General features: G+C 44.6%; 2 protein-coding genes across 5 annotated transcripts in view; one reads left to right on the forward strand and one right to left on the reverse strand.

The window, feature by feature from the left end:
* Positions 1-3,183, forward strand: part of FAM234B (family with sequence similarity 234 member B) — a 37,423-nt gene extending 34,240 nt beyond the window's left edge. The window contains exon 13 of the mRNA XM_032253686.1: positions 380-3,183. Coding sequence (XP_032109577.1) covers positions 380-385 — 6 coding nt within the window. The 3' untranslated portion in view covers positions 386-3,183. The remainder of the gene's footprint in view (positions 1-379) is intronic.
* GSG1 (germ cell associated 1) lies at positions 3,076-14,927 on the reverse strand. 4 transcript variants are annotated; one of them, XM_032253689.1, is made up of 7 exons: positions 14,721-14,854; positions 9,951-10,269; positions 8,691-8,831; positions 8,333-8,380; positions 7,386-7,538; positions 6,321-6,432; positions 3,076-4,384 (listed from the first exon to the last, which is right to left on the reverse strand). In XM_032253689.1, exons 1-7 carry the CDS (start codon positions 14,727-14,729, stop codon positions 4,042-4,044), a joined length of 1,125 nt encoding a protein of 374 aa, XP_032109580.1. In that variant the 5' UTR covers positions 14,730-14,854; the 3' UTR covers positions 3,076-4,041. The 4 variants fall into 4 exon arrangements, with proteins under 4 accessions (XP_032109580.1, XP_032109578.1, XP_032109581.1 ...); XM_032253687.1 differs by lacking the exon at positions 8,691-8,831 and having other exon boundaries at positions 14,721-14,927; XM_032253690.1 differs by lacking the exon at positions 8,691-8,831 and having other exon boundaries at positions 8,213-8,380; positions 14,721-14,927.
* Between the last annotated feature and the right edge of the window lie 848 nt (positions 14,928-15,775).

Consider the following 15,775-nt stretch of genomic DNA (forward strand, 5'->3'; position numbering starts at 1 on the left):
GGGTCATGGTTTTTATTGTCCCAATGACTGACAGGGGTGGATAAGACTGGTATTTTCTGGGTTGGGGCTAGTGATGCTGACATCATGCAGGGCTTGCAGCAGTTACATGCTCCAAAGAATCATCTTGCTCAAATGCTAATGTTCTCTCCCCACCCTTACTCCCAAGAAATACTATAGTCTAGTTCAAAGTTCCAAAGCTTATCATGGAAAAGGACAATGTTTCTGGGCCTTTCTGGAAGGAAGAGATGTTTACAGGCTATTGGGGCTAAAGAAAAGGGCAGGAAAATAGAGGAATATTCTGACCTTTAGTTTTCCTCCTTTTCTTTTAACATCTCTACCATGAAAAACAATAAAGTCACTGCTAACTCTTTTTCCGTAGATCTAATTCGATGGAATCTTCAGTTGCAGAAGAAGTGAACAGAGTGGATATCCTTTCTACTCTCCTGTCACTGTAAAATCTGTTCTGTGGAGAGAGGACTTCTTCTTCCTCATTTTATCACCTCCCTGATGGTCATAAAGCACTTGGGAAGGCATGATGGAGTACTTTGACAACAGCATGATCTATTTGGCTGGGGCGTCTTACCTACCTTTTCAGTTCCTGCATTAACCCCCTCTAGGAACTCTGCGTGGACCATTTGGAAATGTGAATCTTTTTATTTTTTTGGTATGTCTAATTTATGAACTCTTGCTGGGAAAGCCAGTGAAGTCTATGACTAGGAAACATTTTGTTGTATGTTACGCCGTGTGTGTGTATATTTTTTAGTGTTACGGTGAAGTTCTTTTCCAGATATGTCCTAAGCTTCAGGGATCCAGTTTCTTGTCCTTCTGAAATATATCTGGTTTGTTTGGTCACTTTGAGACTTCTAGATGCCCTACCTCTGTTTTGAGGGCCACTTACTTCTCTCCTTATTCTTTCCCACCTGTACCTTAGCTACTTCCACACTGTAGGCAGAGTGAGAAAGATTTGTAGTGGAAGACTGAGTTATCCATCACAGCATTTTCTTCTCTTTTAATATCCTGTTTCCTTAGATTTTTCCATCCAGTGTCTACTAAGTGGCCACAAGAATAACCATATTCCTATCACAAGGGGAGCAAGAGGATGTAGTCTCAGTGACCCACCTCTGACCAAGTCCATATGTTGTGTTATATGTGGTTCTGATGGTTCTGCCAGTCACGATCTTTTTTCCGTGGCTACATCAGAAGTTTATGTGTGCATGCTGTCTTCAACTTAGAGGAGAACTGGAAGTCAGGAGCCTCTGATGTCCCTATCCTGCTGTATCTCTTCTCTGCATCTTTTTCTATAGGGCATCCTCCATAGCTCCTCTCACTCTGCTTTCTCTTCTATTCAGGGATATGTTTCTGGACTTTTGCTTCTGCCACTTGAGTCCAGGATACAGCCGTTTTGTCCTGCATCTCTCCTTTCCTGTAGAGCCTTTGAAGCATTGTATTTTGGGAAAATTCTTCTGTAAATACTATAACTTTTATAAATGGTTATTTAGAATTATCTCCAGTGCTTACTTCTCCCTTCTTCTGTACAAATCTGTTACTTCAATTAAGTTCTCCTCTAAACTTTTAGGTCATGTTTATATAGCAGAAAATTCAATGTTAATGGACAGAAAACTGCTTCTTAGATAAACTGATAGGTCATCCCTGAGTGCAACTCAGGTTCTCTCTTTACCTGGGCTTGTATCTTTTTTTTTTTTTTTTTTGACACAGAGTTTTGCTCCCGTCTGCCAGACTGGAGTGCGATGGCGCGTTCTCGGCCCAGTGCAACCTCCGCCTCTGGGTTCAGGTGATTCTCCAGCTTCAACCTCCTGAGTAGCTGGGACTATAGGCATCTGCCACTGTGGTCGGCTAATTTTTTTTTTGTATTGTTAGTAGAGACAGGGTTTCATTATGTTGGCCAGGCTGGTCACGAACTCTTGACCTCAGATTATCTGGCCTGGGTCTCCCAAAATGTTGGTATTACAGACGTGAGCCATTGCACCTGGGCGGGCTTGTATCTTTTACCTTGTGTTAGAAAAGGGATTCTAGAAAATTATGAAGTTCAGATTTAAAGGGATATCTGTTAATTACCCACTGACAGGCATTATGACATAACAGGAGGTTGGTAGCAATAGATCCAACAGGCGTGTTGCCTGGGCTGCAGATTGGCCTTAATAGGTTTCTGGGTGCCTCTGCCTTAAGATCCTGAAGGCAAATTTGGTTTTAACAGTTTGGAAGTCATCCTGTCGGTCCGGCTTGACTTTGGGGGATGAAGAAGATACCCTAGAGTATGGGAATGATTCCAGATAATTTCGAGGATTTGAATACACTTGAGTGTAAGGGCCTGGGACCTAGTGTGGTTTAGTATAGAATTTTAAGGATTAATTTATAGGCAGCTGAACACCCAAAACTTGGATGGTGGTCCTGTGGTCTGGCTGGGCTGCCCAGGCATAATCTGGTTCTCTGTCATGTTAAGGCTTTCTGGGAAGCCAGCCACTCTATGCAGGAGTGAAACATGAAGTTGTTTACTGAGGACCTGTTCTGGTGGGATTGTGTGGGCAGAGGACTGTGTTTTTACAGAGTAAATACCAGAAAGAGATGAGAGGAAGCTAGAAAAACATAATGTCCCTGAATTCTTCATGGTGTATTTGCAAACTAACTTGACATAGATTCTTTTGACTACAATAAGTTTGAATCTCTCCTTGCCAAACAACATTATAAGCTTAGTTTTCTTCTTCCTCTTGCAGCTGGTAAAGAAAGGTATAAGTGGTGGCTGAAAATTGAGGAAGCTGCATCTGACCAATGTGGGTGCTGGTTTCTTGTGAAATGTGTCCCTAAACCTTCTTCTCCTTGCAGGCAGCCACCTACCCAGGTGTCTAAAATAGGAAATGCTCCTTTTTTCTCTAATCTTACCATGCGGTGGCCGGCAAAGCCAATATGACCACTACTGAGAAATAGTAATGACTTCTGCAAATGCCAGGGTCTTCCCCTCTTCCTTCCCTTAAAAACCCTCCCTTTTCCTTAGACCCCGTTTTTGCCATTCCCCCAAATGTGTGGTATGGTGAAACTAATCCCCCTGAATGTGAATTGCTATCCTTATTGCCCTTATTAAGGAAGAGCCAGCTGGTATATTGTCACGAAGCACTATTTAAAATGTGAACTGTTACAGAGTAAATAAATACATACTCTACGGGAATATGCTTGTGTGCCATTCTCATTCTTAGCCATCAAGGATGATTTGTTTCCCCGTATGGAAAAGAGAACGGGCAAGTAGATGGGTGGCGTTCTTCATGGAGGAAATAATAACGTACATTTCTCAGAAGGGATGAAAAGGTGGGATCCAGAGAGGAGCCTGTGCCCCCTTGTTCACTGGGAAGTCCCTGGTATGACTGTCCACTAGGGAACCACAGTCGCATCTGAATAGCCTTGGTAGGCTGTTTCTAGAAGTGACCTTGACCCTGTGTGCTGTTGGTGCTTTCTTGTGTTAAACCACTCTCCTCAGGGGTCCTGGGACAATATTTAATAACACTTTTACTGGGTACCTACTGTGTGGATGCAGGACACTGCCCCAGGCAGTGTGGAAAACCTCTGTGCGACATGGGAAAGCACTCAGGGGTGCTTCTGTCTTCCTGTCTGTGACTTCCAGAACAATTCATGTGTACCATGGAAAGCTGAGCCACAGTCACGCTACTGTTAACTTGGTCACCTCCATTTCTTCAATTTCCAGGGGGATAACTAGATTTATCAAACCTTTAAGGTCAGGAAGTATATTCTACCCCTCTTTTTATCTCCATGGTTTAGCCCAGAACCTGGTGCAAAAGCTATCAATAAAGGAGAGGAGAGAATTCCTGGATGCATGAGATGTGGGGTGGGTGAAACGAGCTGCAGAGGAAAAGACAGCAGTGGCACCCAGGCATCCCTTAGGACTTAAAGATAGCCCTTATTTCTAGCCTCTAAAAACCATGCTCAAGAGACGGACATTGGCTTAAGCACATGTTGATAATCAGTAGACATGTAAGCTGGGGCTCAAGCCTACTTCGCAAACCCACTTAACTCCTAACACTGCTCTTCCTCTACAGATGACCTAACCGCTTCTTTCAGCTCCTGGCTGGCCCCTCGTGGAAATCCCTTGTTCCGCAGCTCCGAGTAGAAGTCGACTCCTTCAGAGACAGAGTGGATGGGCTGATTATGATATTGGTGGTAGCCGGTCAAAGGACCCATGGTGGGGGCTGCACATGACAGCCGCTGAGGGAAACACTGGTGGTGATGCGGTAGGCAGTTCGGGTTTTCCTTGAAGCTCTTACTATGCTTGCTCTTGAACTCCAGCACCATCCTGGTGTACGTGTTGAAGGTGGTGACAGCCGACGCCATGCAGCAGGTGAAGGAAAGCCAGGCCATGCTAGGGACAAACAGCACAAAGTAAGAATAGGACTCTCTTGAGAGAAAAATGTCATGACCTCTTCCTACTAGTGGACTAGCCTAATGCCTTGTAGGGATTTAGGGACTTTCCACCATGTTTCAGATAAAGAACTATGAGGAGAGAACTTATTGCTTTCTAAAAAGAGGATGACTCATGTAGTCCTAATATCAGACAAGAAGCTTAATGATTTGTTTTCATTGAATTGATGAGTTGTTGGTGCCACGCCCTTTTCTGTCTGATGTGCCTATTGTGTGTGTGTGTGTCTGTGTGTATTTGGACTCCTATTTCCCAAGCTGCACTGACCCTTGTAAAATCTCTAAGATTCCCCAGGCCTGTAGCTATGCTGTATGCAGTGGATATAACCTACTGTATGCCCTCCCTCTCCCATCCCAACACATAAACACACGCGCGCACACACACACACACACACACACACACACACACGTGCGCGCGCACCCTGCCAAAGCTGTCCCCCCCCTCGGATGCTGGGAGGAATCATCCCTCTTCCATATTCCTTTGTTTTGAACATGGCAGTCTTAGGGTCAGCGTCCACAAAGTTGAGCCTCTGAGAGTCATTCAGGAAAACATTTACTACAAATTAGGAGGTATTATAGGTTTTACTAGTGGAATTTGCTTCATATGAAAACTGTGGTTTTGGCTTAAGGGAGTTCGTAATGGATGGGACAGGAGCTGGAGATTAAGAGAATCTGGATGGATTCAAGGAAGTAAAAGCAGCCACTAGAGAACTATATTAAACACATTCCAGAAAACTTGGAAAGTCAGATCCCTAAATCTCCCTGTGGTTCTGGGAAGCTCAGGAAACAGGAATTTTTGAGAGGTTAGGGAGGGCTTTCATGAGGACAAGTGATGGTTGAAGCCAGGCTGCATGCAAGCACCCTGTGTTCATAACTGCTGCCTCTGACAAATGCAGTAGGTTCAGTCTGGGATGCTTCTGGGAGTTGATTGATGGGTGTTGCCTAGCCTGAGCTCTACAGCTGTAATGCCAAGAACGGCCTGAAGACAGTCAAAAGGTGAGAAATGCTGGATCTGGGAACTGCGCTGAGCTGATGCCCTGGCTGGTGGAGTAGACTCAAGACTCCCAAATCAATAGCACAAGATTGTACCACAGGAAAGTGGATAGGACCTCACAACAGATGTGCAGGCTTCCTTCTCTGAATGGAAACTTGAGCCCATCACTGTCTCTTCAGTGCGCTCAAAGTACTCAGCACTTATCTCAGGCAGTAAATATCAGTACAGGTTGGCAACTTGCCGTGAATAAAGAGTGCTCCTTAAGGGAGAAAGTAAAGAGCTCTCAAAGATAATATTTAATTTGAATGTGTTGCTTCGTGATGGTTGCTGCCACTCTTTTTAAGAGAAATCTAAAATGATCCCTTAGTTCTTTAAGGGTTGGAGAATGACTGTGGTAGTGAGGTTTTCTTTCCAACACAGTTCGGTAGAATAACAGATATAGGAGGAAGTGAAGAGGAGAGGAGTAAGCCATTGACAGAGAATGCAGTTCAATCCAAATTTCAATTTCCTCCAATTCCAAATGTCCTCCAATACCTTGAATTATATTTTAAAAATACAGCACATTTCCATAAGGCCTACAAAATCAGTCTTGCTTCCCCAGGGTGATGTATATACCAGATGAAGAGGCAACTGCCATAACTGATGAGCAGGAACACTGGACAAAACAACATCCTCCCAAGACAAACCCGAGGAATCCTCCCTGTACCCTCTCAGAAGGCAGGGAAGAATGGATGTGTCCTGATGATGCAGCCCTGTGTGTGGCTGACAGACTCCTGGGATGCGGGATGAGGAGAAGGCAGGGCGACACCCAATAAGCATCTAACTGAGGGTAGAAAATCTCTTGAAGGCTGGCTGGCCAAGGGCTACAGGAGATGACAGCACTTACTAGAAGGCCCAGCCATAATTCCAAACATGTGGTCTCCAGTCTTCTGGACCCAAGTTGGCAGTTGCCTGGAAGACTTGTGAATACATCATGTGGGCCACCATTCCCAAGAGACCTAAGGAGGAAACAGGAAGGTAGAGGCCTTAGAGAAAGGCTTTCATGCCATCTGTCAGGAGTATGATTTTGGAGCATCCTTCTCCTTTTGCGGTCAGGTGCAGCCTCGGTTGCAGTAGCCCATTACCCTATGCCACCACATTTCCCGAAGACTAATCCACAATGGGGGCTTCTCCTTAAATGCACATATTTGTAATAGGAGGCTGAGAGCTGTGGAAAAAGGCTTTGAGTCAATGCTGCACCCAAGGCCACTGCACCCCACCCCTACTCCTTCCTACCCAAACCCCAATGTTGGCTTAATTCTTCATCTTATATATGAATCTTTCACTTTATCCAATGAAGACTGGTCTTGAAAAGCTGTGTGTATGTCACAACTGAAAAGTAACCCAAACAATAGATTGTACATATTGAGAAAGCTTGCAAATAAAGGAATCTAGAGGTAAATCATTTTGTAAAGCACGTGGTGATCCAATATACAATTTCATGTGTCACTTCACTTTAAAATTAAAGGTGCCAGGGCTGGGCCTGGTGGCTCCCGCCTGTAATTCCAGCACTTTGGGAGGCTGAGGCGGGCGGATCACGAGGTCAGAAGTTTGCGACCAGCCTGACCAACATGGTGAAACCCCATCTCTATTAAAAATACAAAAATTAGCCGGGTGTGGTGGCACATGCCTGTAATCCCAGCTACTTGGGAGGCTGAGGCAGGAGAATCGCTTGAACCCAGGAGGCGGAGGTTGTGGTGAACCGAGATTGCACCATTGTACTCTAGCCTGGGCAACAAGAGCGAAACTCCATCTCAAAAAAAAAAAAAAAAAAAAAAAAATTGAAGATGCCTACTATCTCCATTCTTTATACTGCCTTTGGGCTCCTTCTGGGCAAAGACTCATGCCCTCCAGCCAGGGTTTCAGAGGTGGCCAGGGCCAATCACCTTCTCCCACTCCAGGAGCAACTCACCTGACAGGACAGAGGAAACAGCAGCAAAGGCGCTCAGTTTGAGCCCACAGGCAGGGTTCCCAGTGAGTAGCAAGTCCGTTAGTAGCAGGAGGAAGCTGATGAATTGAAGTCCGATGTAGGTGATCTGCGTTCCCAGGGATAACCAAAGGATTTCTGCCAGAAACCAGAGGAAGAGGAATGCTCATCCTGACGGTTAAAAAACTGAACAAGTCATGAGCATAGGATGTCTAGTAGGAGTTAAGATCCTAGCAGCATCTGAGAAGGGGAAAATGAGGCACAGCGGAAACCAGTGAGGAACATTACTTCATTTCAGTTCTTTGACATCACTCACAGCTCGTACTCCATAACCAATATATACTCAAGTAAGCTTGACTGACTGTAAATACTGTTAGGGAGATTTGAGAAGAAATCATCAAATTTTCATAAATCCTGCAGGGATATAATATTACTCTAGTTATTTTGTCTCTCTTTTTCCTCATTTAATTTGGGATGGTTCCCTCCCTCCCTCCCTTCTTCACTCCTTTCCTTTCATTTTACAATCATCATCATCATCGGAGGAAAAGGAGGAAAAACCTAAGCCTTCCTACATGGTTACTTGGAAGCAAGAGTAGGTTAGCGCTGTTGGTGGCTTTCTATTTGTGAATCTTATTTATCCCCGCTGTTCCGTTTTTGCCTCCCTGCATATGAATGAAAGTCAGCTCAAAGAGGAATTTGTGTCACCCTGTGGGGCTCAGAAGAGAAAAGCGGAAGATCACAGTGCAGTTTAGATCCAGAGAGGCCCAAGTCTACGGTAACTACTGTAAATTCCTTATCAGACACATACTTGCCACAAAGCCCCAAGGGAGGGTAGGGGAGGGAAGCCTTCTCCATCAACCGCTTCCCTCCAAATCGGAGAGTGGGGTGACATGGGCCTTGCAACGTGGCAAATTCCAGTAGTCCTTTCTCACCTCTCTCGGTTGGTGGTGTGAGTTCAATGAAACTTCGGCACCTCTCCCCTGAAACATACGAGGTACAACATCATGGAGCTGCTCCCTGGGATGGTTGGGATAAAAGTCTTCCCCACCCCATACCAGGCGCTGCTCCCTCTGCTCTGACAGCACCTGCCCCGCATAGAGCAGGAAAGCAGGAAAGAATGCCTGGGTGAATGAATGGCACAGCCAAGAGTCAGCCCAGAGAGATTAATTTCTCTCTCTTCAATCTCTGATAATGCAGAAGATGTTTCCCTGAGAGCATCTACATAGGTTAATGTTCCCATTTCCCATGTCCAGAAGAGTTAATGATCTTAGTGTAACTTCTGCTTAATACCTTCTGCTGCTGCTGTACCACTGGACCGAAGGGCTCTAAAGTATTTCCAGGACTGGGGATGGAGCAGTGCTAAGTGGTACAATAACAAATACAAATGTAAATACACACTTTTTAAAAATTCCTCTTCCATCTCCCTTTTAGCTCAAATAGGGAGAAGTGGCAGATAACAAATTGTTCATAATTCTGGGAATTGGAAAAACTTCACTACCAGGTGCTTTCTTCCCAGGCCACAGAGTCACCTTTCAGTATTCTGGGCAGGGAAGAAGTATCTTCAGCTCATTCCTGCAAATCTGAGGAACACACCTGGACTAGCACCTGTCTGCTTTGCTAGTGAGCCCTGAGGGGCAGGGGACCTGGCAGATCTGCCTTCAGCTCCTCGAGGGCTCCCTTAAATGATCTAGTTACTACCCTGACTGGCTTCGTTTCCCCTTCTTTTAAATGATAGCAGTAACACTTTCGGGCCAGGAAGAGGCTGTAAAGATGATCTACTGCGACGCTTTCATCGCATAAATGAGCAAATCAAGGCCTATGGAAACGAAGCTCTTTGTATGAGGTCACAGTTGAGCAGAGCTAGGGCTTTCCCACAATATTCCTGTCCCTTTGTTTTGTTTTTAAACAGCAATTCTAGCTTACTAGACTGGAAAGTCTCATAATGGGAAAGGTCTAAATGAAGTCTAAATAGGTTAATTCTATTTTTATTTTTTTTGAGATGGAGTCTCGCTTTGTCACCCAGGCTGGAATGCAGTGGTGCAATCTCGGCTCACTGTAACTTCCACCTCTCGGGTTCAAGCGATTCTCCTGCCTCAGCCTCCCGAGTAGCTGGGATTACAGGTGCATGCCACCACACCCGGCTAATTTTTTGTATTTTTAGTAGAGATGGGGTTTCACCCTGTTAGCCAGGATGGTCTCGACCTCCTGACCTCATGATCTGCCCACCTCGGCCTCCCAAAGTGCTGGGATTACAGGTGTGAGCCACCACGCCTGGCCGGTTAATTCTATTTTTAACATGCTGTTTTGAACCAACAAGTCTACTAGAGGGGGAGAAAGTGAAAAGCCAGAGGACTTTCAACCTCATGAAAGGGCACTAGACAGAGGTGGAAGGTTCTGTGCTGGGAGGAGGGTGAGGCCCACTAGGGTATGGCAGTGCTGCGCTTCCCAGGGCAGCCCCAGCTCCAAGTGGGCCTATGTGGTTTCCATGCCTGCATTAGATCCCTTGCCTGCCCTGATCCCGTTGCTCTTCCATCCCAGAATGTAAGCTACCTGGTTCTTCCACAATTTCCTCACAGGATAGCCACATGCCACTCCGGAAGCTCCGGAAGGAGAAGCGGTCATCCCCGGTCTCCCAGTTGTATTGTACCACCTCCTGGGTGGATGTGTTGGCGACGTCTCCATCCAGGGACACTGGCATGTCAAAGCACTTGGCTGCCAGATCTTTCTCGCACAGGGGCTTGGGCACCTTCTGTGTTCCCACAAACCAGTAGTTGCTGAACAGGGATATTGTCGAGAAGCTGAGTGATAGCATGCTGAGGATGGCAGATAGGCGTGTCCGCTGGCTAGAGAAGGCCTTCGCGAGCTCCATCTGTAATAGATAAGCACAAGTGGAAAGGAAAGGAAAGGAGCAGGGAGCTTGACTCAGAGCCACCTCGGAGATGTGGCCATGCTTCCCTGCACTCCCTCGGCTGAAGCCATACTCCTCCAAGGCAGATAGACACAACCCGCCTCTGACAGTTTTCTCCAGGAGCTGCATGGAAGCCTGGCTTCAGGAGTGGTCTGGAGCAAACACCTGGAGAGTCTCAGGAAACCAAACCCCAAAATGGGGGCCTCAGAAGCAGGTGTCTCTGACCTTCTCCTGTCCTCCTGTCTCAGTCCCACTCTTTCGAGGCTAGCTACAGAAACAAGAATCTCTCTTCCTCAAGGTGGGTCATAGAACCCAGACCCCCTTTCCCCAGAGCCAGCCATAAAACCTAAATATATTACTTGAACTTTCCCCTGCCTTTCTGAGTATAAACTGGCCCTAAAGAAGTTATCTGACCTCGCTTGTTTAACTGTAGGTCAAAAGACTCCCATCCTAGAAAGGGTCCTGCATGCTCAGAGAGGCCAAGAAGAATCTAGACAGACAGGCCTTGCTGGGTTTCCTCACTCAGTCTGTTAACATTATTAGATCTAATAATAATTAGATCTGTTATTAGATGCAGTGGCTCACACCTGTAATCCTAGCGCCGTAATCCCTCCTGGAGGTGGGAGGATCACTTGAGTTCAGGAGCTCATGACTAGCCTGGGTATCATAGTGAGACTACCCTGTCTCCACGAAAAATAAAAAAAATAGCCAGGCATGGTGGTACATGCCTGTAGTCCTAGCTACTTTAGAGGCTCAGGTGGAAGAATCACCTGAGCCCAGGAGGTTAAGGCTGTAGTGAACCATGATCATGCCACCGCACTCCAGCCTGGGCAACAGACCTACTTGTCTCTAATAAATAAATAAAAATAAATTAAAAAAAACAGTGGATCATACCCTTTATGTCCAATCATATTTCTATGTGACTGTCCATACTTTGTTGGACCTAAGCATAAAAACAGACAATTCCCCTGCATCTTTGGGTCTTCATCCTGAAGGCTCTCATGTCACGTGAAACTACAATCAAATAAACTTATATGTTTTTTCTCCTATTAATCGGCCTATTGTGATTTTCAGTGAAACTTCAGAGGCAAAGGGAAAGATTTCCCCTGGTCTCTACAACCACAGGGATGATACTTCTTCAAGTTGAACCTTACACAGATATAGTTACAGAAAAGTAGTGATTTGCATAGATTGACAGGGCTCGATGCTGGGAAGAATATGCAGCAATACACAAAGTAGGATAAAGGTGATCCACCAGAGAGGACAAATTAGAATGAGGGATGCAAAAGTCAGAGTGAATTGGATGTGAACATGTTAAAATCTTTCATTTCTGCCTCAAATTGTGAGAATGGAATCAACATAGACGCCAGCTGACAAATCCTAGGGAGGATATATGTGCGTGTGTGTACCTTTATGGTGAGTACCATAATGACCCCACCAACAAAGAAGTGCAGGAGGATCATTCTGGGTAGCAGTGATGGATCTGCCAGCAGCCACTACCTGTAGTTCTTGGACCAGCGGATTGAGCAAGAGACAGTGAAGGCGGATTGCTGCAAATATTGACACTACTGCCAGCCAGGCTCTGTCTACTGAAGGCCTGTGCCTCTGAGGCTCACCCCAAGTCCCAGCTGCTTCAGGGAGGCCCCCTAACCAGAACCTTCTGTGGGAAGGGAGGCTTGGACGGGCTTCAAGTACTCTGGTGTATACCTTCTTAACGGTACCCTTTTCACATTTATTTCTGGTCATGTCTTACTTTCATTCCAAGATTTCAAGCCGCCATTAGGTAGCAAATGTGTCTTTGTGATTTTTATCTTTCCCATAGCAACTAGCACAGTATTTTACACATTAGACACTCAGTACTAAATTGCTTGGTAAATTGAGGATGTTCTGAATAAGCATCAGATAGCAATAATCTCAGAGGTTATATAAACTCAGTAGTTTATATAAACTTTTAACTTTATATAAAAATATATAATTAATATAGAAATATAAATATATAAATACAATTAATTAATTGACAAGGCAGTTGATAACTTCTGGAAAAGTTTTGCATGAAGTCTAAACTTTGTAAAAGTGTAGAAAAAGAATTGGATTTTTGGCTTTGTCTCCACTGACAGGTGGCAGCACTGACTTGCTGAGGCATTTGCTTTTGTAGCAAAGTGAGTTATTGGTGTCCTCTCATCCCTGCATTCCTAGATTCCTCTGAAAGGAGTCATAGCAATGAATATTAAACTGGAAACCTCTGAGGGAAGCAGATGGATGCTTTGGGGCCTGGAGGATTAAAGAGGGCAGTGAATCTACTGGGATGTGAGACTATTGAACCTCTTGGAGAGGAGATGGGGCTTATGGTTCTGGGAGAGGTAGCAATCCGGCCCAGCTTCCAACCACTGCCACAGAGGTAATAGGATTTCAAATGTGAGGTGGCTGTGTGGTGCCCGTGTAGGCTGGACACCAGGTATGGTGTCCACACAGCCATGGGTAGGGCGTTGGCAGCCAAGCCCTTGGTTGGTGGAGAGGAACCTGGAGGGCCGTGTCTTCCAGCCTGGTGTATAAGTGCCTGCCTCACAGTGGGGACATGGATTGGGGAGGCTGCCGAAAGAACTGAGGCCCCGGGTGGCTCTGGCTGGACCCCCTACTCTCTGTGTCATTTTCAGCCTCCTAAGAGAAGAGGAGGGCAAGCTAAAATATGACCAGTATTAGACTGCCAACTTTGCTGAGTGGTGGCTTGGAGCCAGATTTAATTTGACTTAGAAAACTAATTTGGCAAGTCTCTCACTGTGTGTTAGGGCAGTTTATACAGTTACATTAACACATACTGAACAGAAACGAAGCCCATACTTAGTTGCTGACAGACGCTTCTTAAAGTAAACCTTCTTGAGCTTTCCAGGGGATCCTTCATATCAGAATTAATCAGACTTAAATCTGCTTAGCTTAAGAGCCAGAAATAAAACCATAGCTAAATGGACAGACCCATAAATTTCCCTCCCTTATCACCCCCAGCTTAATGTTTCTATGTTTAACAGAGAACTTTACCTTAGAAATATAACAGTTCTTCAGAGTTTCCAAGGACTATGACAGTACATATTTCAGACAAAGTGTATATTATTTATGGTAATAAGAAATACACAAAGATCATATATATATATAACCACCAATATACAAAACATGATAAAGACAACTTCTGGAAAGCAATCTGCTAATGTGATTTTACTTTTAAAAGCACTCAACAAATTAACTGTCAAGAATTGTCAGTTCTTGCAAGACTCTGGGTGACCTTGACTAAGGACAAAAATTCTGCAGCATCTGGAAGGAGGAAAGATTTTCTATGGCCAGATACTGAAGTCCTATATTGCCCAGTTCCCCTTACCTAAAATGTTTTCTTCTTGGTTTTAGTTATGAAAATCCTGTTGGTTTCAGTCATCGTTCTCTTACTGTGAGTCATCCTTTCTAATAATTCTTACATTGCTTGAATGAGAAATGGATTTCCAGGTAAAACATCTTCACTAATCATTCTGTGTAAAAACCGACTGAAAGACTTAGGCCATTCTAACTTTTGTAACCTCAGCGTTCATTTTTCAACAACTATTTTCAGTCTGATTTGGAAATTTGCCTACTGTCACATCAGATTTTAACTTCATACTCAATCCATTTCAAGTTATGCTTGCAAGATTTTAACTCCACATTCAATCCACTTCAAGTCATATATATTTGCAAGTTATTCTCTGGGTTATTCAGAAATAAGAAAGAATAATGAACCCCATACCAAGGTACACCCACTTTGTGGCACCAAGGTGACAACCAATTTATGGAAGAGGCAATTTGGAGAATAAAAAAGAGCTTAGACTGAAGCTTAAAGAGGTTCCTTCCAGAAGGAGTGTCCCCAGGGAGAGACACAAGAACCTCATTCAATAATCATCTTCTTGATATTGAATGATAATCTCACTTGAGACTTTCAAGAATTATCTGCAACACCTACAGTACCTTGCCCTTTGTCACATACTTTACTCCTTTCCCCAAACATGCCTTTTCCTGCTATGATCCAGATACTTCTTGAATTGGAAGAACAAATCTAATTTTGCAATGGTTTCCATAAAGTGATCCTGAAGAAGTAATGGCCATAACAACAACTCTATCTTTGTGTATGCGACAGATCCCATGCCAAGGTAACTCTTTACTCTCTAGAAAAGAGACAGAGTGGTTTCTCTAACGGGCCTTAGATCATTAGGAAGTGCATAGGCACCAATGTATCATCAGTAACACTTCCATCAACATATATTAACACAGAGTAACCCAGAATTAGCATAGGCTAGGAAGGACAACAGATTGATGAGGCACTCACATTTCTTAAAAGAACCAGGTACAAAATAGCTGTAGACTGCATCTCTTGAGCAATAAGAGGGGAAGCCGGTTACCTTGGCCATGGTCAGCGTCTTGCAGCTTGTCTGGAAGAACCTAAGGATGCCATCTGCACTCCAAGTCCCTTTGGTTTACTGTTGCAAGAATGCAAACTGTCTTCCCACCCTCCTCCCTCTCCTCCCACCCTCCCCTTCTATCTCATATTCTTTGGAGTGCCTCATGATTAAATGCTGCCTTACAGGGAACATGGGCATTTAATAATTGACAAGGCAATCAGAGCCCAGCTGTTCTGGGGGATTACACCAGAGAGCTTGCCAATGGGGATCTAGGATTAAGCACAAAGAAGCAAGGATCTGCAATTTGCAGAGGAAAATTTAAAAAGTAAATGATGGTTTAGTTTCCACTGCCTGCTATTCCTTTGGTAACTGGTGTGAATGGACTGGGCTTGAATATATGGCAGACATGAAGATATGGTGGGTCACCATTACTGCAGAAGTTTACATTCCCTTTATGGCGGGTTTCCATCTCTTTGAAGAAACTCTGTTCTTTGCAATGTCAGGCCCTCATGGAACCTGAACAGGAACTAGCTTCCTTGTTCCATGGATGGTCTCAACCTTTCAGCTAGAACATTCGAATAAGGACTATTAAGTACCTCCCTCTACACATGGAACGCTGAGTGAGGGAGAGTGTTGGTTGGGGATGGGCTGAGGATGCAGATAAAATAGGATTGGAGAGAAATGAAATCCAGGATCAGGAATGCCATGACTATTTACCATTCCTCTACCACCCTTCAGGCAAAGAAATGAAAATATTTTATATTTCAAAAAAGAATTTCTAAAACATTGAAAAAGTAATCTGATAAATCTGTAAGGGGTTGTTTACCTATCTTCTTGCCACTAGTCAACCAGAAATACAAGTTGTTCTTTCTTTCCTCAAAATTGTACAAATAGCTGGACGTGGTGGCTCATGCCTGTAATCCCAGCACTTTGGGAGGCCGAGGCAGTTGGATCACTTGAGGTCAGGAGTTTGAGACAAGCCTGGTCAACATAGTGACACCCTGTCTCTACTTAAAAATACAAAAAAATTAGCCGGGCATTGTGGCAGGTGCCTG

This window comes from Sapajus apella, unplaced genomic scaffold (genome assembly GCF_009761245.1).
Source record: "Sapajus apella isolate SASKATOON/1434 unplaced genomic scaffold, GSC_monkey_1.0 scaffold84, whole genome shotgun sequence".
In the NCBI taxonomy this organism is placed as follows: Eukaryota; Metazoa; Chordata; class Mammalia; order Primates; family Cebidae; genus Sapajus; species Sapajus apella.

Bases quoted from the DNA above. Each gene is read 5' to 3' on its own strand.
- GSG1 (XM_032253689.1), bottom strand. The intron at 8,832-9,950 runs GTAGCTTACATT...TCCCTATTTGAG, and splicing joins GGAAATTGTGGAAGAACCAG to CTAAAAGGGAGATGGAAGAG. The intron at 4,385-6,320 runs GTAAGTGCTGTC...GTTTGTCCCTAG, and splicing joins AATTATGGCTGGGCCTTCTA to CATGGCCTGGCTTTCCTTCA.